Source organism: Pongo abelii, chromosome 5 (genome assembly GCF_028885655.2).
Source record: "Pongo abelii isolate AG06213 chromosome 5, NHGRI_mPonAbe1-v2.0_pri, whole genome shotgun sequence".
In the NCBI taxonomy this organism is placed as follows: domain Eukaryota; kingdom Metazoa; phylum Chordata; class Mammalia; order Primates; family Hominidae; genus Pongo; species Pongo abelii.
Window position 1 is genome coordinate 28353660 of NC_071990.2, and position 21618 is coordinate 28375277.

A 21618-nucleotide genomic window follows, 5' to 3' on the forward strand; every position below is an offset into this window, starting at 1 on the left:
ACTACAAACTGGGGGTGGGGGGTTGGGATAGGAGTGAGAGTTGACAAATTACTCATTTGGTACAATGGTCACTATTTGGATAATGAGTACACTAGAAGCCCAAAGACCATTTTGCAATATATTCATGTAATAAACCTGCACATGTACTCTCTGAATCCAAAATAAAATAAAATCTTAAAAAATAAAAAATAAAATAAACCTAAGAAGACCTAAAAAATTAATAAAATCTGGTTGGGGAAAAAACAAAGAGGGCATTCTGGGTGTAAAGGGGGAGAAATGGAAGAAAAAGGCATGGAAGCTTCAGTGTACATAGGGTGGCTGGGGAAAGTGAGGTCACTCTTATGGATTCTATGGCATTCAGTGAGATGTGAACTCAGATGGAAGGCCTTCCCATATTCATCACATTCATAGGGTTTCTACCCAGTGTGAATTCTCTGATGTCCAGTAAGATCAGAACTTCCACCAAAGGCTTTTCCACCTTTGTCACATTCATAAGATTTTTCTCCTGTATGAATTCACTGATATTTAGTGAGGTTTGAACTTTCCCTGAAAGCCTTCCTACACTCATTGCACTGGTAACATTTGATTAAGGTATGGAATCTCTGCTGCTGGGTAAGTCCCGTGCTGTTACTGAAGGTTTTACCACATTCACTGTACTCATAAGGCTCCTCCCCAGTGTGATTTATCTGATGTTTAATAAGGACTGAGCCTCGACTAAAACTTACCACACTGATTACACTAAGGTTTCTTACCGGTGTGAATTCTGAGATGTTTAAAGGGGGTTGTGTTTTGACTGAAGACTCTCCCACATTCTTCATATATAAAGGGTTTTTCCCCTGTATAGATTCTCTGATGTCCAATAAGACCGATGTTGTGCATGAAACTTTTCCCACACTGATCACATCTGTGTTCTTTGCCTTCCTTTAAATTTCCTTGATGCTTTTCAAACCTGTCCTTGCATTCATGAAGGTCTCCAAAATGAGTATCCTGTAAAATGTTGCTGCTTCTGCAGATTCTACCAAACAGCGACCTCTGTGATTCTATTCCTTTGCATGCTTCCTGCTTTGGAGCCAAATTACCAGTCTCAGGTTTGGTTTCACTGTCTAAAATAGAAAATGAATCATTCAAATATCACTTTATTTTTTAACTTTTTATTATAAAAATTTTTAAACAGAATGGAAATGTCACCTTTTTTTATTGATGAGATAGTAAACTCCTGAGGGATCATTTATTTCCTTTTTAGCCATGCTCCCCCAACAATCAGTAAATACTTTTACAGTTGAGTTAAGGAAGGAAAGTGCTAGAAAGCAAAGGTGAAACGGACATATCCTAAGAATAAATAATCTATATAATACTAAAGTGGGATTGAGAATAATCTTTACCTCCAAAACAGGATACAAATCATCAGAGCATATTGAAAAAGCCTAAGTGCGTAAATAAGTTAGAATTGCATTCAAGGGCCAGGTGTGGTGGCTCACGCCTGTAATTCTAGCACTTTGGGATGCCGAGGCGGGTGGATTGCTTGAGCCCAGGACCAGCCTGGGCAACATGGCAAAACCTCGTCTCTACCAAAAATAGAAAAATTAGGCAGGCCCATGCTAATGCTCGTAGTCCCAGCTACTTGGGCGGTTGAGGCAGCAGAATTGCTTGAGCCCAGGAGGTGGAGGTTGCAGTGAGATGAGATTGTGCCAGCCTGGGCAATGGAGTGAAACCTTGTCTCAAAAACAACAACAACAGCAGCAGCAACAACAACAACAGCAGCAACAACAACAACAACTATAGCAGAAAGGCAAAAGTGTATTTATACCATTGCTTGGGGAAAAAGCCCTTTTGTCTTAATCGTCTCCCAAATAAGGCACTGCTTGAAGATTCAGCGTAAACCAACAATTCCTTAATAAACAAAGGTCAGTATTCCTTTATAAACACAATAAAAAATACATTTTAGTAAAATTTGACCTGAAGAAGATAAATTGTGTACTGAACTCATTTAAATGAACATCCCACCTGAACTCACAGGAAATACTAGAAAAGTACTGACTTCTTAGCTCTCCTAATCATTTCATTGCTGTTTGCTGGAGACAGATTCTTTTTAAAAAGGGTCAGAATGTAAAAAGGAGGATACTTTTTAAATGGAAAGCACATTTGGCATACAGAGAATGTGGAAAGGAAAAGGGGTACCTAATCTATACCGGAGTGACAAGTAGGGGAAGGTATTGATAAGAAAAAAGAATTTAATGTGGAAGAAGATAGAAATGTAGTCAAAGTGAAAGGCTTAAAAGGCAACTTCATCACTGATGGGCAGAGAGCACTTAAAGGGATAGAGGGTATAGACAAGGAAGACATAAAAAGTAACAGAATGGTGTGATAATTTAATGCTTTAATGAAAATCAAAGATGGATATGTGAAAGCAAATAGAATAAAAATATTTTGCTTAAAAGGCCAAGGATAAAGGCTCTACTTTATAAAGACAGAGACAGATGGGTCAGGGAGGGTTTCAAGAGAGAGAGAGTTAGGGTTAGAGATGCTAACGAATAAACTATAAAGGATGCCTCTGGTTGGCCAAACAAGAGTCCTTACTCTTACCCACCTCCCCAGATAGATTCCTCCTTTTCCTCCTTCCCTCTTTCTTGTGGAGAATAGGGTTCCAAAGTGTCATCCTTGAGCAGGGTTTCTATGTGTTGGAGGTGATAACATGGTGACTGCTGTGCAGCTCCCAGAGATATCACCTCCTCCCAGAGCACTTCCAGTCCACCTTCTTGGGATGTGCCTTGGAGACAATTAGGGACCATTAGGCTTGAGAGGAAACTTCTGTGGGAACTAGATCTGAAACCTCAAGAAACATTCCTATGGAAATAGAATGGGAAAAAGGGACTCAACGGAATTAGAAGGAGAGATGAGATAGAAAAACGAACTGACACTACCAGTGAAGCCTAATAGGAATTAAACCTCAGTAATGTTGTCTTCACTGCTTCCCTATTGACTTAACCATTAAATGCTCACTTTGCTACCACAAGACACAGCTCCTCTTCCCACCTGAAATCCAGGATCATCAAGTTCTCTCTGCAATCTTCCAGCAAAGACACAGCTTCATTTCCATTCAATGGATGATGCTCTTGTACCCAACACTGGAGCTCCTCGGATGGGATGGACAGGAAATGCTGCAGCACCAGCAGTTCCAAGATCTGCTCCTTGGTATGATCCTCTAGTCATAGCCACTTATGGCAAAGTTCCCAGAGTTGTCTTAGAGCCTCCCTGGGTCCAGGTGTCTCCTGCTAGCAGAGCTGTCTAAAGCATTGGCAGAAGACTTCCTGGCTGGGCTGGCTGTTCTACTGCAAGTCAATTTCTTGTATAAAAAGAGTTATTTTCCTCCATTTTTACTATCACAGTTCCCTCCTGTTCTCCATCCTGTATGATACACTCTGTAACCATTTTCACTCAGGAGTAACTGCAGATGGGTTTATAATCCAGGGAGATTCACCTTAAAAAATAAAGAAAATGTTATTCAAAGGTGAAAAACTTCCATCCGTTTTTTTTTTTAACTACATGTACTAGAAAGGCTGCCTATGCCACTTTAGAAAAGAGTTTTGAGGTTTTGCTAACAGTGATATAATTTGAGGATTTTACACCTCAGTAATGGAAATTTATATGACTATTTTATAAATAAAAAGAGTAATCTTTTTCTTACCAATGTTTCCTGTGCTCACTCTATTTCAACTCTTTTCTGTTCTAGATATGTGAAATGCATTCCATGCAAGGGCCTTCACACCTGCTTGGAATACTATTACCCAGATATGTGCATGAGACATTCCCTCATTTCATTAAAGTATGCTCACAAACCATTTCCTCAAAGAGGTATTTCTAGCTCATCCTGTAAAAAAAAAAAGTAGCTCTCCACCACTATCTGCCCTCTTACCTTACTATATTTTTTTATAACACGCATCACCCCCGACATTAAAACATATAATTAAAAGGCAAATAAAATCTGCTTTTTGTTTGTTACCCTCACAATAAGTGCCATAAGAGTAGGGGCTTCATCTGTGCTGTACACTGCAATACTTCCACTGCCTAGAATAGTGCCTGGTATGTAGCACGTCATTAATAAACTATCTGTTGAAATACAGAATGACTAACAAAAGGTATTAACTGTAAGACTCACAAAACTTATTAAGGAATCATTTCCTTTACACTGTATGATAAACAAACATGATTAGAGAAATAAGGCAATGAAAATATTAAACAGAACAGGTCCACAATTCCTTTTCCACAAATTCAAAATCCCGCAAAGCTCTGAAAACCAAGAGTGTTTTCATAAGTCATTTGATGGCAATACCCAAAGTAACATAAACATATTTTGTAACAAAACTTGGCTTGAAATGACATGAAGCTATTTACAGTCAGCATAAATATTCATGTTTTATTACAGAAATATTAATAGGCTTGAATACGGGGCTTCCCCAGATCTCTGGGGTATTATGCATATGTAGCACACATGCATCATACTGCTTTTAAAAAATCCTTCAAAAATCTGATTTCTAAAACACTTTTGACCCTAAAGATTGGGGAAAATTTCCCTGTTTTCTATGTGTCAAGGCCTCACCAGATTCCAAGAAGGCCACCCTCTTAAATTCAGGAGTCCTGCTTCTCCAAAACTTCCAGAGAAGAGGAGCCTGATTCCAAGTCACCAAGACAGGCTGGCTAGGGGTACGGAAGCCAGGGTTAGGGTCGGGCACGAAGCTCTGTCCTCTTCGTCAGGGGTCACTCCAGGAGACCAGCTAATGGCAGCTCGAACTGGAAAGGAGAAGAAGGGGTCTACACCCGGCCCAGGGTCAGCCTAGAGCCCAGGTCCTACTCTCTTGAAGCCCTGAAAACCCCGTCATTAAAGACCAGCCAACATCTGGAAGTGTCGGGGCAGCACTCTAGGAATGTTCATTTCCATGGTTTGCTTCTTCCAGCCATCATCCTATGATACCATTCTGTGGTCTCTTCCTATTACCTGAGAATTCCTGCAGCAAAGCATCTCCCTCCCGTATCAATGCCTGGTTAATCTAGGAATGGCTGTCCAGTCTGGAGAACCTGATCTTTCTTTCTTTCTTTCTTTTTTGCCCGGGTTTATCTTCTCCTCTCCATCTCCAGCCATCCAAATCATCATCTTCTCATTCCCCCAACCTATGTCAGTTCCCCGGTATGTATTCTTCCATATTTTTCTCCCTGTACGGTAAACAGATGTACACATTTATAAGCAAATACAGAGAGACAGTGTAGTGTTTAAGAGCTTGTTTTCTGAGCTTAACTTGTATACCTTGATATCTTTGTGCTGTGGGTCAAGTTACTTAAATTCTTTATGTCCCATATTCCTTACCTGTAAAAGAACAATAGTGGTACGTACAGCACAGAGTTACTGTTGAGTATTGAACATAGAAAGAGCCCCAGGAGCACATTAGATACCAAGGTCTAATACTATACATATATGGGATTTGGGGGGAGGGGAAGGGGAGATAATTTTATTTTGTAAACATGAGGTAATATCATATACACAAATTCTTGCATGTAGAGAGGGTCTTACTCTGTCACCCAGGCTGGAGTGCAAAGGTGCTCACTGCAACCTCTGCTTCCACAGCTCAAGAGATCCTCCCGCCTCAGCCTCCCGAGTAGCTGGGACTACAGGCAGGCCACCACGCCTGGCTAATTTTTGTATTTTTTGTAGATACGGGGTCTCACTATGTGCCCAGGATGATTTCGAACCCCTAAGCTCAAGCCATCTGCCGGCCTTGGCCCCCCCAAGGTGCTGGGATTACAGGTGTGAGCCACCACGCCTGGCCATATTTTCTTTATACCTCTAGAATCCTACTAGAAAGTGTTGTGAGTCATCTGGAATTAAGCATTATTTAAAATGGCCCCAACGTGTTTATTTTAATAGCTAATTTATTAACAGTCATACTATTCCAGTTTGTATTATCATGAACAAGTTAGCAATATACACTTTTTTTTTTTTGAGACGGAGTCTCGCTCTGTCACCCAGGCTGGAGTGGAGTGCTGCAAGCTCCATCTCCCAGGTTCACGCCATTCTCCTGCCTCAACCTCCCGAGTAGCTGGGGCTACAGGCGCCTTCCACCGCGCCGGCTAATTTTTTATATTTTTAGTAGAGATGGGGTTTCACCATGTTAGCCAGGATGGTCTCAATCTCCTAACCTCATTATCCAGCAATATACATTCTTATGCACACCTGTTTTGCACAGACAATTTTATTTATAGGATATAGGTTCTCATAAGTAGTATTGCTAGGTGGAAAAACATATGTATTTTTAGCAATAGATGCTGTTAGTTTGCTTTCCAAAAGGCTGTAACCACCTCACACTTCGAAGAGCAACAAGTGTTACAACTTTTCTAAATTTTTGGTCAGTTTACTGGTATCTCATTTTATTTGTGGATGTGTCTCAAATTCACATCTCCAGATTTGATTTGAATCCATGATTAAATGTCATGATTGTTTTTCCTTCTATGTTTAAGTGCCTTAAAGGCATCTCAAACAAAACATGTTCAAAGCGAAACTTGTAATCTCTGCACCCAAATCTGATCTTCTTCCAACATTCCTTTTGTTCACTTGTCCAAATCAGAAACTTGGGCATTTCTGTTTTTTAACCCTCACATAAAATCCATCAAACTCCTATCAAATTTATCTTCAAAATATTTATGTATTTATTTATTTTATTGATGCATAATATTTGTACGTATTTATGGGGTACAGGTGATATTTTGTTGCATGCATAGAATGTGTAATGCTCAAGTCAGGGTATTTAGGATATCCATCACTACAAGCATTTATCACTTCTATCTGTTGAGAACATTTCAAGTCCTCATTTCTAGCTATTTTAAAATGTATGATAAATTGTTAATTATAGTCACCCTACTCAACTAACATTAGAATTTATTCCTTTAATGTGACTATATGTTTGTATCCATTAACCAACCTCTCTTCACCCCCACACCTACATCCTTCCCAGCCTCTAATAACTATCATTCTACTGTCTGCCTTCATTAGATCAACTTTTTTAGTTCCCACATGTGAGTATATGTGATACTTGTCTTTCTGTGTCTGGCTTATTTCACATAGCATAATAATCTCGAGTTCTATCCATGTTGCTGCAAATGATATGATTTTCTTCTTTTTTAATGGTGGAATAATATTTCGTTACTTAAATGTACCACGTTTTCTTTATCCATTCATCCACTGATGGACATGTACATTGATTTGGTATCTTTGCTATTGTGAATAATACTGCAATAAACATGGGGGTCCATGGATCTCTTTGATATATTGATTTCCTTTGCTTTTGATAAATACCAGGAGTGGGATTGCTGGATTGATAGTTCTATTTTTAGTTTGTGAGAAACTCCATAGTGTTTTCCATAATGGCTATACAATTTACACTCCCACCAACAGCATATGAAAGTTCCCCATTCTCTGCATCCTCATTAGCATGTTTTTTTTTCATCTTTTGATAATAGTCATTCTAACTGGAATCATATGATACCTCATTGTAGTTTGATTTGCATTTCCCTCATGATTAGTAATGTTGAGGTGGTGCATGCCTGCAGTCCCAGCTACTCAGGAGGCTGAGATGGGAGGATCGCTTGAGGCCAGGAAGTAGAGGCCTCAGTGAGCCGTGATTGTGCCACTGCACTCCACTCAGACAGAATAAGACTCTGTCTGAAAAAGTAAAGAAAAGAAAGAGAGAACGACAAAAAAGAAATGGCAACCATCATCCCAGAATTTGGTAGCTTTCATTTTCGTACATTTTAGATTGTGCATCTATCTATAACTTTAAAAATATCCATAAGTGGTGTGTGTGTGTGTGTGTGTGTGTATATATATTTATATATGTTTTAAAACTGTTTCTTTACTAATCTTTTTTGCTTAACACTTTACATGTTTTGTGTTTTGTTTTGCTTTGTTTGAGAAGGAGTCTTGCTCTGTCACCCAGGCTGGAGTGCAGTGGTGCAATCTCGGCTCACCGTGACCTCCGCCTCCTGGGTTCAAGCGATTCTACTGCCTCAGCCTCCTGAGTAGCTGGGATTACAGGCACGTGCCACCATGTCCAGCTAATTTTTGTATTTTAGTAGAGATGGGGGTTTCACCATTTTGGTCAGGCTGGTCTCGAACTCCTTCCTGGCTTCGTGATCTGCCCACCTTGGCCTCCCAAAGTGCTGGGATTATAGGCGTGAACCACCGTGCCTGGTCGTTTTCACTACTGTACACTATTCCAGATTATAAATGTACCCCAATTTATTCATCATTCTCCTATTGGTGTGAATTAAATTGTTTACAAACAATGTTGTCATGAACATTCTTGTACATCTTCTTTTGTGCATGTGCGAGTACATCACTAGTGCATTTAGCTTTTTTAAAATGACATTTGCCCAATAGTGAAATTGCTAAAGGGGATATGTTTCTCTTTATTGTATTGGATGTTGTGAATATTTGACATATTTGTGGCTACCCAGAATACTTGGAGCACCCTTCCTATAACTGTGACTTTCCCCCATTATAACTCCTACCTTTTTAAGGTAGGTGCTAGAAAAACCCATTTTTTAACTTCCCCTGCAGGTAGTGAGCAGTCATGTAACATAGGTTTTGCCAATAAGACGCATTCATGAAAAACTTCAATTTAGAAGAGAGCACTGTGAGGAAGGGGATGCTATGCAGAATTCTGTAAATGAGGTAGCAGTGTGGTCATATTAAGAACCTTTAGAAGCAAAAGTGACCAAGCTCCATGCTGTAGTGTAGTGTCCTGTGTTTCGTGCTCATATTGAAAGTGATGATAATTATCCACTGTTGTGGGATTGCTTGTATGAGCAGTCTGGGAAGTCTGGGAGTGAAATTTGGGCATTTTTTTTTCCTGACTGCATAATTCTAGTGTTTCTCTGGCCTTTCAGGAGACTCTAAGTCAACTGATATTCTTAATAAATTCTTATACTATTTCATCTGTAGAGTGGATTCTGATGCTTGCAACTAAGAATTCTAACAGAAACAGTTATTCTCAACCCTTCTTCTCTCATGGTACATAAGTAAGTGATAATTGTATAACAAACTGGAAGTGATGTATAAAGCTGCTTGTGGCTAGAAGCAACCAGAACTAAAATTATTAATTTCCCATGGTCTTGCCTGGCCTCTCTAAGGAGATCCATATCTCAACAGCACACCTGTCACACATTCATAGCCCAACTATGTGCCGCAATGTGCTAGTTGGAAATCTGTGCACTAGATATTGCTAAATTACTCTCAGTTTATACTCCTTCTAGTAGTGTGTGAGAGTTCTTGCTGGTCAACATCCTCTTTGACCTTTTTTTTTTTTTTTTGAGACAGAGTCTGGCTCTGTCGCCTATGGAGTGCAGTGGCTTCTTTGACTTTTGATATCCCTGGACTTTAAAACTTATTCCAGTTTTATTGGTATAATTTTATATATGATTTTTAAAATTTGCATTTTTCTATTACTAGTGATAATCTTCTAATTTGTATTTCCTTATTTGTTGATTACTGGTTTCATATCATTATATGCTTTCCTCTTTGACTGCTGGTCTTTTTATTACTCATTTTTAAAAAGCTCTTTATACATCTTTGATATTTAGGATTCTTCACTTGCCTGGGTTGCTTTGAAGGCTGCAAGAGCATTTGTAGTAATTACACATTCATAATTTTGTATTCTACTTTTCAAAAGGGTCCCCCAGATTATACAGGATTCAGGTTCTACAAAACCTGGATCCATCTCTGACATCCCAATTGGAGGCCCATCTCTCTGTTTTGCTTATTGGTGTCTTCTGAGGCACAGAAGATTTTATGGTTAATTTAGTTAAATTTATTTTTATTTTTATATGGATTGTACTATTTGGATATTGTTTAAGAAAAATTTTTCTAACCCTATAAGATTAAAATATGATCTTATATTTTTTTAAATGATTTAAAATTTTGTTTTTATAAAGTAATATTTTACATTTAGGATACATTTTGGAGGGGTATGATATGAGTCAGTGATTCTGTTTTATTTGCATTTTTCTGCATGAATACTCAATTGTCTCACACTTGTTATTGAATAATTCATTTTTCTTCGCTAATCCTCAGGCCCATTTATTTATGAATAAAAGTATTTTTTTCTCTTGGTTCTTCTTTCTATTCTGTTTGTCTAGTTGTCCATCTATGACTACAGTTGAACAAGGGTATATCAAGAGGCAACTAAGTGAATCATCTGAGCTTCATATGTATTCCACCCTGACCTCACTATGTAAAAACAGCTCTACCTTCTCTTCTCTTCTGATCCCTGGACACAAGGATCTCAAAATGCCTAGGTGGCAGTTGTAGCTTTTACTTCAATGGGTTTCTTGCTATATCCCCTGGCAAGAGTGGACTGTCTTTGAGACTAGGAGTCTAACTTTGCCAAGCTCAGAATTGTGGGAATGGGAAACACAAATCCCCAAATGGTCCACTGGAAGTAATGATTAATGGGGCCACTCCTGCTTCCATGTTTTGGTTCCTGGACTCACATTTTCTTCCTTTTGGAGGAGACACAGCACCATTTAGGAGCTCTAATTCAGTAGTACATACGTTGCATCCTGGAGAATGCCTTATTACCTCTGAGCTGGTGCTGCAGCTGTGCCTTCAGCAAGCCAGTTCAACTCTCTGTCGGACCAGGTGCTTCTAGATAATGTGGTTTGGAATAGGACCAGTGAGTCCCATCACGGGCTTACTAGAAGCGGGTCACCTCGCCAGTTTGTATGGTCGCACACTAGCTTTTGTGAGATTCAATGCATATGAACCCAAATATCTCTAGATAGTGGTCTTGACTGGGGCTATATGAACAAGAATGTTAAACCCATACCAGGAATAGGTATCTATGTGAGATTAAACCCTGCCTGCCTATGGTAGAATGGGTCTATTATTATCAACCTGCCAAGTGGCTGGTTCTTTTCCTTGAGGAATAGAGACATTGAAAGTCTTAGCATTGGTATCTATTGCTGGCACTTTGGACCTTTACAGGCAGCACCTGTTATTTCTGCTTTGGTAAATGGGAGTTTATTCTGTTGCACTCTTGTGTAATCTTTATCGCTGCCACCTTGGCCACTCCATTCACATGCTCATTGTGCTAGTTATGTGTCTGCTGGTTGTTATGATAATTGCAGTCCCTTGGTTGCTGGTGTTTAAGCTCTACCTTCTTACTTCACATCCCCATTGCCAGCCAATGGGGAGCTCTAGAATAAAGGTTTCTCACTAGAGAAGTCCCAGGTATGTGAGAAATCAGCAGGCCCTTGTATCTCCACCATCTTCAGTCTTTGGTTTGGAGCTCCCTGGCATGAGGTTGGCCTCAGATAGAACGCTGTAGCAGATCTCAAAGGTTGTTACAGTTAGAGACTGTTAGGTGACAGACTCTAACTAAAGGAAGATCTGAGCTGTACACCTTTACAGGGGCAGCTGAATTGTGAGTGTTGATTGCAGCAGTGAATTGGCCAGACCAATTAGCCAAGCAGTGCTGGACAGGTGCAGGCAGACCTTATGGTCTATGATTATAGTGTACCTCGGAGGCTTACAGACAGCCACATAGCGGTCTAAGGCCATGATGCCAAGAAGGACACATTCAGTACAGGCTAGCCAGTGAAATACATAGGCCTGGGCCATACAGCCTATTTAAGCGATGTTCTTGTTGGGCCCCCCCAAATTGAACAGCATTTGAGGTACTGTTGTGGTGGTGAAACAGAGAACTAAGAAGGAAAGACTGGTGAGAAAGAAATACATAGGACTATGAAGTTGGGAATCTAGTTGAGAGACCAGAATAATGGCAATATTTCCCAACAATGTGAACATGTAGAAGGCCAAGAGGACAGAGAAGAGAAGAAAATCCAGCCATGGATATTTGATAAAGCCCATGAGAATGAAATCCTCTGGGAAACTTTCATTCAAGTACTTCACTGAATTTTGACGACACCAACCTGCTAAAATCAAGTAAGATAAGAGTGATTTTTAAAAAGTTCTGAGTTGGTAGAAGTCCTGAAGACAGAACTTTTTCTAGGAAAAAATAGTTTTAGTAGGGAGAGATGGGAGACACCCTCAATAGAAATCATAACAATAATAATGAATAATGAATCAGTGAATGAATTAATGAATATAATGATTATTATAATTAACATTATGAAGTAATATTTGAAAAGCTCTTTCAGTAAAGAAAGTGGTTTCGCATTTTTCCCCCTAACTCAAAACCATGTGTGATAGGTTAGTAGACTTTAGTTGTTATGGCTTTTACGTCTGACTAAAGAAATCAGTGGAAGGTGGGCTGCATATTCTCCCAGATGCCTGGCAGCAAAGGGAGTATGTCACCTCAGTTTGGTTAATCAGATGATTCTACCCCTGACTTGAGTCTGGGTAGAAATTATGCAAAAGAATGAAGAAGGAGAAAGGGATTGTCAAAAGTACAGAGAAGCTGCCTTCCTCGATTGATGTCCCATAATGACAACTTCAAAGGATGTGTCCTATATGCTTTCTTCCAGGGGTGGGGTCTTGGTTGTTTTGCTTCTCCTCATTTCTGCCTTTTGTGTGTGTGCCAAGTTTTATTCTTTACCTTTCTCATTGATTCTATGAACTACTATTCTTCTAATATTTTCTTTTTGCTTATGTTATCAGACTTGCTTTTCTTGTTTACAACTGACTAATACAGAAAATGGCATCAGATAATGAATTGAAAATATTCTGCAGGTCTCTTGTAAGTCAGAGCACTGATGATAAAGAGTAGGACCCAAGAATTAGAATGAGGGTATATGGTACATACAGAGTGTTCATGGTACCCCACCCCCACCTTCCTATTCTAGATAAGATGGTCTTCCTCTTTTGTCTGATAAAGTTGCCTTGCTTGAAAATCCCATACCATCAAGAGAATGAAAAGAAAATCCATAGACTGAAAGAAAAAATATTTGCAGAAGACATATTTGATAAAAGACTGTTAAAAATACATCAAAAAGGCCAAAAAAAAATCAATGATAAGTAAAACAGACAACCCATCTAAAACATGGGCCAAGGTTTTAACAGACAGCTCACCAAAAAAAATATACAGATGGCAAATAAGCGTATAAAAAGATGTTCCACATCGTATGTCATCAGGGACATGCAAATTGAAAAAATGAGATACCACTACACACCTAAAATGTTTGAAATTCAGAACACTGATGACACCAAATACCAGTTCGGGTGTGGAACACCAGGAATTCTCATTCATTGCTGGTGAGAATGCAAGATGGTACAGTCACTTGAAAGGCACTTTGGTGATTTGTCACAAAACTAAACATAATCTTACCATATGACCTAGAAGTTGCACTCTTTGGTATTTACTCAAAGGAGTTAAAACCTTATGTCCACACAAAAATGTGCACACAGATGTTTATAGCTGCTTTATTCATAATTGCCAAAACTTGGAAGCAACCAAGATATCCTCCAGTAGGTAAATGGATAAACTATGGTACACCCAGACAATGAGATATTATTCAATGCGAAAGATAAATGAACTATGAAGTCATAAAAAGACATGCAGGAAACTTAAATGCATATTGCTAAGTGAAAGAAGACAATAAGAAAAGGTTACATACCATATGATTTCAACGATATGACATTCTGGAAAAGGCAAAACTACACAGACAATAAAAAGATCAGTGGTCACCAGGGATTAAGGGGGAGGGAGGAATAAACAGGTGGAGCACAGAGGATTTTTAGGGCACCGAAACTACTCTGTATGATACTATAATGGTGAACACATGTCATTATAAATTTGTAAAACCCATAAAATGTATAACACCAAGAGGGAATCCCAATGTGAACTATGGACTTTGGTTAATAATGATGTGTCAGTGTGGGTTCATCAGTTGTAGCCAATGAACTACCCTAGTGGGGATGTTGATAATGAGGAAGACTATGCATTTGTGGGGGCAGAGGGTTATGAACCTAAAATTGCTCTAAAAAATAAAGTCTTTAAAAAATACTGTACCTCCTTACTGAGACGGACACATGGTAAAAGGAAGCCGAGTCTTCTCATGGCCTTCTCCATACCTATCAAGTAAACAGGGTTAGATCCTAGCAGGCTCTTCCAAGGCTAATTAAAAACAAAGCTGAGCAAAAGGATAATACATAAGAAACATTGCAGGAGTTTGCTAGTTTGGAGCAGAGATTTGGAGACTAGATGTGAGAATGAATTCTGAGAGTGCTTTACCAAAGAAAGTAGATATTTATTTATTGTAATGATTACCTCTACCAGAGAGAATTGTTTCAGTCTGCTGGTTGGATCTATAAGTGTGGCTTTAATTTCTTTCTCTGCTGGGTGACTAAAATCTGGTTTTTAAAGTGATCCACCTAAACAATGTTGATTTATCAATATTCCCTTAGTGTGTGGTCTAAGAACCCTGAAGGGATTGTGGGTATATGTAATACATTAGTTACGTCAGTAAATAAGAACAGACTGGTTATGAAGACAAGATCATTATTGCACATGGCTCAGTTGGTTTCAAAGGGAAAGGACCATATCTACAATCAGTCTACACTCTTATTCTAAGCTATTTTAAATGAGTGACATCATGTGATGATGGATCAGCACAAAGTAACCCCTCTCCTTAAAAAGCAACTCAAAGTACAAGAAACCTTGACTTTTATCAATTCTATCTTTATAGTATATGAAGGAGAATGTTTTGTATGGAATGTGAGTAATAGTGATACATGCTATTGTCATGTAAAACAAGAGATAGGCATCTAATTCATGATTAACTAAATTTTTTTTTCAGAGACAGGTTCTCACTATGTTGCCCAGGTTGGTCTCGAATTCCTGGACTCAAGTAATCTGCCCACCTTGGCCTCCCAAAGTGCTGGGATTACAGGTGTGAGCCACTGCACCCAGCGAAGTTAACAACATTGATGTGCTAGTATAATTAGAATTCTTGAAATGAATACACTGAGAGAGGTTTCTACTTGATCTAGATCTGCATCTCATCTTGCACTTGTACTTGAAGCTGGAGCAGGCTTCTTTATAGAAATCACATACTCCTTACCCAGCTGGTCTGCCTTTCATCTAGCTCCAAGCCAATAATTACGTTATTTATGCCACTTTGGATAACTATGTCAAACCCAAGAAATTCTTCTGGTTAATTCTATGCAAATCTGCTTATTCTTTTATTTTTTCTTGTTTTGTCCACCTATGAACCAATGTATCTACTCTTCATTATGTTAGTTTGTTCTTATTGGGTTTTGGATTATGCATTTAATTAGGCCATTTTATCTTTGTGTCGTAATTGTTTAATGTAAATGTTCAAAATATACATTCATGCCTCACATCTTCATAGATTTTGATTCTGTAAGTCATTGGTGGACCCAGGAATTTGTATTTTCAACCAGTACTTCAGATGATGCAAGTGGTCTTTGGACCATACTTTAGAAATATTTATACTTTAGGAAATTATTTATTCGTTAAGAATTATTTGAGCACCTATTAAGGATTATTCGCTATTCTAGGTGCTACGGGTACACAATTGGACAAAATAGATATTGCCCTTCCAGATCTTACAGTGAAGTTGTAGGGAACAGAAGCCAGATACATAGATAAATAACTAATGGGTCATGTGGTGATAAGTACTAGAGAGAATAATAACTCAGCACAAAGGGATATAAGGCATGCTAAAGGGATTTTTATTATATAAGGAAGTTGACGAAGTCCTCGCTGATAAAGTGACATTTTGAGCAGAGACCTGAATAAAGAGAAGGAAGGAGACGTGAAATTTGGGGAAAGAACATTCAGGTAGAAGGTACAGCATAAATCTTGAAACAGAGGTGTACTGGGTGTGACTTAGTAGAAGCAAAAATATACTGCAATAAGAGCTCAGTAATTGTGGACTGCTTGTCAGAAAAAGTAAAAATTTTAGCTGTCTGTTTAGAGAGGAAAATGAGAATAGAAAGAATGGATAAAAGGTCATAGGTAATTTTATATTTCTTCTAAATCATAAGCCTTACTCACCAAGAGTAAGTTCATGTCTCCAAATCCAGTTTTCAGATGGTGCAGGTATCCCTCAAGATCACCCTTTGAATGGGAGAGCTAAATTTGCCCTGCGTCTCCTCTGCCTCCCACTCAGAAGGAATTAATTTCGAGCATTTTGTATGTAAAGAGTAAAGTAGTAACTGCAAGAAATGATATGAAATACATGGCTCCTCCATTTAAAGACCTTATCAACTAATCTTAGAGACAAATATTTCATAAGATGAAATACATTCAAAAGAAAATTATCATACTTACAATTCCCAAAACATAGAATGTAGTCTTAATGTTAAAATTCAGAGAATATATTAGTTGATTATTCAGTCATTTATTTATATAGTCACTCATTAAATTAGTATTACTTATATGCCTGCTAAGCATGGAGCACCATATTACGCAGTGTGGGATAGGAAAAACCAACCATACCCCCCCTCTGTTCCAAGAAAACTATACACCAGGACCTTTCTACATGTGCACAAATAACTAACAACAAACAAGAATGTGCTAAGTGTCATCCTCGATGATTGTCATCAAGAGTTTGAAAATGGAATAAATTACTTGTAAGTAGGAATCCAGCCGATGGTGGGATCATGAATGTGAACGCTATTTTTTTGTTTGTTTGTTTGTTTGTTTTCAGACAGTGTCTTGCTCTGTCTTCAGGCTGGAGTGCAGTGGCACGATCTCGGCTCACTGCAACATCTGCCTCCTGGGTTCAAGCGATTCTTCTGCCTCAGCCTCCCAAGTAGCTGGGACTACAGGCGCTTGCCACCACACTCGACTAATTTTTATATTTTTAATAGAGACGGGGTTTCACCATGTTGGCCAGGATGGTCTCGATCGCTTGACCTCGTGATCTGCCCGCCTCGGCCTCCCAAAGTGCTGGGATTACAGGCGTGAGCCACCCTGACTGGCCTGTGAGTGCTATTTAACTAGATCTTGAAGATACAGATTCCAGGCTAAACATGGCATATATAACATATGTATTTGTCTATACCTACTAAAATGGGGGTAAAAGAATAAAAAAGTATAAACTCCTAAAAAGAGGATGAGAAAGGAGATCACAGCAGAAACACAATGTCAACAACCTTGTAGAAGCTGATAATTAGATGGTTCAGTGGTAATTGTCTTAGAAGACCTGAGAAAGCAGAAAACTTACTCAGCAATGCCGGGAGTCAACAAGCAAGTAGATTCATATGGGAGAAACCTAGAAAGGCATAAGAATTGGAGGAACCAGATCACTGAAGGTGAGGGGTGTGGCATGGACTTGAAAGCAAAAGCATTGTCTGAGAGACTGTATTAAGAACAGCTAGAGCCCTGGATGCCCAACTTCTTCAGTGATACCAAATATCAGTTCCTCCCCTACCCTGGCACAAGGCAGCAGGTTTGCTCCTTTGTAAGGGTGAACTGAAGGCACCCTAGGCTTGGGGACACCAGCAAACCTGAGAACAGGAGTAACGGAGCCGAATTAAAATGGGGCAACTAAATGGCAGTCTGCCTGCTGACTTGTGAGACCCCCAACTCTCAACCCCTTTCAATAACCAGAACATTGGTAGTCATGCCTATACAGTCTAAATAAGAATTTTGAGGGCTTATCATTTGAGAAATAGTTCTAGAAAGACCTACATTTTCAAATGAAGATTTTAAAATGAAAATCTGCATCTGCACTTGATCACCCAACAGCAAAACTCACACATCGCCAAGCTCCATATATTAACACAGAGCTATCAATTAGCATGGCAGCATCTCACTCTTAAGTAGGAATGGACCAGGATAACCGAATGTCCTAGGAAAGCTTCTGATTAGAGATACAAAAATAAATACATAATTAAAAAAATAAACCGAATGAAAACAGTGTAGGGAGGAGAGGTTCTCAGATAACATATAAAAGATATTGGCACCTTGAAACATGAACAGGATTACTGGAAAAGTGAGGGCATAAAGTAAATGAAATAGTAGTTGAAACTTAAGAATATGGTATAAATTTAAAAATTTAAAAGGATGAAATGTTGTGGAAATTTTTCAGAAAGTAGAACAAAAATATATAAAAATGAATAAAAATATATTAAAAAGGATTATCCACATGACTTGTCAGAGTTTAGGGGAATTAATTAATAACACATCTGCCTTCTCTTCCTGAATTTAGAACAAAATGAAAAATGGACATTGATGCCAGAAAGACAGAGGTCAAAATGTTCGCCTTATTGTTGTTAGTGCTGTTTGAAGATCATGATTTTAGTTATGCAATCAAATCATCTTGCTTTTTCTCTATCCCTGAGAGGATGTACCTGTCAGTCATTGACTCAATTGGACAGCCACCCCCTCAACACATGCACAAACACACACACACCCATACACAAACAAAATGGATCTATGCGTAGGTCGGGGTATGGAGAAGCAGAGGAGAATGAATCTTGAAGACAGACTGGATTCAACCAGAGAGAAGGGAAGTGGCTGAGTCAAACATGCTCAGTTGCATCTGTCAAATTTACCAATCTCATAAATTCCTCATCCTTTCTCAAAACTGAATGACAGAGTTGAGAAAAACTAGAAACATTGTTCCCAGACATTTCCTCCCTGGTGAATGCAATAAAAATGTTTGTACTCTATGAAAAATGCACATTAGAGAATCAGTGTTACCTCCTCCCTCATCAAAGTTCAAATCTGAATAGTGGAATTCTACCAAGAAAGAATTTTAAAGATAGGGCAGGAAATTAGCAAAGAAATTCACAGTAAAAAAAATTCCCAAACTAAGGACGTCAGTGGGCAAGTATTCAGCACATTGAAAGGCAAAAGGCTAACATCTAGTTGTGTTATTCTTGAATTTTCAGACTAATCAGGATAAGATCCCAAAGACTTCCAGAAGGGGTGTGTGTGTGTGTGTCTGTGTGTAAATCAAAATTATATTGGACTAGCAACAACAGTAGACGTGAAAAGGTAAGGGGTAATGATTGAAAAATTCTGAAGAAAAATAATTTCCAACCTAGAATTCTATCTGCAACAAATCAATCAAATTAGAATAAGACATTTTTAGGTAGTTTTTGTTTTTCCAGAAACAGCTTCTTAGGAAGCTATTAGAGACACCAGCTTGGGGACACCAGCTGGGTAGCTGGACAAATTGACATAGAGGTGTCTGGAAGAGGCAAGAATCCTGCCTATGATAAATAAATCCTCAAGCTAATCCTTATAGGCCAAGCTTAGAATTTATCATTTTTAGGTCTTTCTTGATTAAATCGTCTATTTCAATCAATCTTCACATATAGGCTCCTTTCTGTTTATTGCATTTCTAATCTCCCAGCATCTCAGATTAAAGCTTCAATTTCTTTTAACTCCTTCATCTGTCTTACACTCATGACTTGTCCTTGATTTTCACTGCCACAATCCTCTCTCCAGTAGCCTTCCAGAAGACCCCTCAACTTCCAACTCTTCTAATCTTTAACCCCTCATTATCCTGCCATAATATTTTTATTATGAATTTATTTACTAATTTTCTGCCCTATTTTTTATTCTTTCTTGCTGGAACTCCACTATTCAGAGGTTATGTGTCACCAAAATGAGGGATTAAGTAGAAAAAGAGGAAGACATACAAGAAACAGAAAACCCACACAAGAGGATGACAGGAACTTCCAAGGCAATGGTGAAGGGAGGGCTCTGGATACTGCTAGAGAACAACCAGGATTGAACAGGCACCAGGAGCCATGTCTCCAAGAAAAGAATAAGAATGAAATTGGTAACATCTGTCACACTTAGTATGACACCACTCACTGAGAGGAGATTTTTAGGTAATTATAGGTCATTACATGATTCCACCATGGCTAATGTTTATGTATTTTGAAAGTGTAGGGCCGGGCACAGTGGCTCACACCTATAATCTGAGCATTTTGGGAGGCTGAGGCAGAAGGCTCACTTGAGCCCAGGAGTTCGAGACCAGCCTGGGCAACACAGCAAGACCTCATCTCTACAAGAAATACAAAAAATTAGCCGGCTGAGGTGGCATCTGCCTATAGTCCCAGCTACTCTGGAGACTGAAGTGGGAGGATCACCTGAACCTGGGAGGTTGAGGCTGCAGTGAGCTGTGATCACACCACTGCATACCAGCCTGGGCAACAGAATGAGACACTATCTCAACAACAACAACAACAAAAGTGTAAACCCTCAATGCTGATCTAGCCCAAAGTGTGGTATGTGAGTATCTGAAAGGTGAGGCATACATTTTTCTCTTTTGCTCACTTGCTTGCTCTCTTTGTTATTAAGGGTTAAAAAATATTATTTTCTTATGGTAAGTAAGAAATAATATTTAAAACTGAAAAATTCAAATAGAGTAAAGCTCATTATTAGAAAAATGGGCAAATAGGTCAGGCATGGTGGCTCACGCCTGTAATCCCAGCATTTTGGGAGGCCAAGGTGCCGGATCACTTGCGGTCAGGAGTTTAAGACCAGCTTGGGCAACATGGCAAAATCCCATCTCTACAAAACACACACACACACACACACAAAATAGCTGGGCGTGGCGGCAGGCGCCTGTAATTTCACCTACTTGGGAGGCTGAGGCAGAAGAATCGCTTGAACCAGGGAGGTGGAGTTTGCAGTGAGCTGAGATGGCGCCACTGTATTCCAGCTTGGGTGACAGAGTGAGACTCTGTCTTTAAAAAAAAAAAAAAAAGAAAAGAAAAAGAAAGAAAAATGGGCAAATAGAAGAAAACATTGAAATTATTAAGAACGTTTTGCTTCAGGAGAACAGGAATTGAGGGTGAGAAGTGATAAGGAAGGCAACTGCTATTTCTCATCGCAAACTCATAGTACTATATTACTTTTTAACCTTGAACATATATGTATTTAATAAAAATAAAAAATAAGAAGGAATAGAAGGTATCTTAATATTTATAAATGATTATGAAGAACATTAGAGGATATGCATTGTTTGAAAGGATGAAAAACACACATCATTGATTATTGCAGCATAGCGTGCATAAAGTGGTGTAATGGCAAATCAGGCTGTAAAAGTAACTGGGATTCAGGATATGGAAAATCTTAAATACTAGGTTAAGGAATCTGATCAAACAAAGATTTTTTAGGAGGGATGTGCAATGATTGGAGCAGCACTTTAGAACATTTCTTATGGCAACAAAATGGGGAATTAAAAAAGAGCCTGGTACTTGCAGATGTTTTCTTGTGGAAAAATAAATAAATAAGAGCCAGGAAGTTAGGAGGTTATCTGGAATTCTGGAAGGCTACTGGAGACAGGCTGAGAGGATCAGCTGTTTAGTGACAGTGGAGATCAAGAACAAGGCATGGGTATAAAAGGAAGGAGTTAAAAGAAACTGAAGCTTAAATCTGAGATGCTGAGAGATTAGAAATGCAATTAACAGAAAGGGGCCTCTATGTGTGGACTGATTGAAATAGATGATTTAATTAAGAAAGACCTCCTAAAAGTGGTAAATTTTAAGCTTGGCCTGTAAGAATTAGCTTGAGGATTTATTCATCCTAGGCTGGATTCCTGCCTCTTCCAGACACCTCTAGGTCAATTTGACCAGCCACACATCTGCAAAATGTCATACAACTATCTGAATCCATGGCT

General features: G+C 38.8%; 1 protein-coding gene and 1 long non-coding RNA gene across 2 annotated transcripts in view; both read right to left on the reverse strand.

Moving 5' to 3' along the window:
• Positions 1-587: 587 nt before the first annotated feature.
• On the reverse strand, positions 588-2812 carry LOC129060187 (zinc finger protein with KRAB and SCAN domains 7-like). Its single transcript, XM_054558610.2, has 2 exons — positions 2588-2812; positions 588-1103 (listed from the first exon to the last, which is right to left on the reverse strand). The coding sequence occupies exons 1-2, from the start codon at positions 2787-2789 to the stop codon at positions 739-741; spliced, it is 567 nt and encodes a 188-aa protein (XP_054414585.2). The 5' UTR covers positions 2790-2812; the 3' UTR covers positions 588-738.
• Positions 2813-2863: 51 nt separating this feature from the next.
• The window catches only part of LOC134761657 (uncharacterized), a 29423-nt gene continuing 10668 nt past the window's right edge, over positions 2864-21618 (reverse strand). The window contains exons 2-5 of the long non-coding RNA XR_010140616.1: positions 16026-16186; positions 14016-14077; positions 4994-5208; positions 2864-3478 (exon numbers count right to left, since the gene is read on the reverse strand). This is a non-coding gene — a long non-coding RNA (uncharacterized LOC134761657). The remainder of the gene's footprint in view (positions 3479-4993; positions 5209-14015; positions 14078-16025; positions 16187-21618) is intronic.

What these genes read in the sequence shown, in the direction of transcription:
- LOC129060187 (XM_054558610.2), bottom strand. Translation starts at nt 2,789, where the DNA reads ATGGTCCCTAATTGTCTCCAAGGCACATCCCAAGAAGGTGGACTGGAA. An exon ending in GGAGGAATCTATCTGGGGAG is followed by an intron (nt 1,104 to 2,587) that starts GTGGGTAAGAGT and finishes TTTCTATTTTAG; the next exon opens with ACAGTGAAACCAAACCTGAG.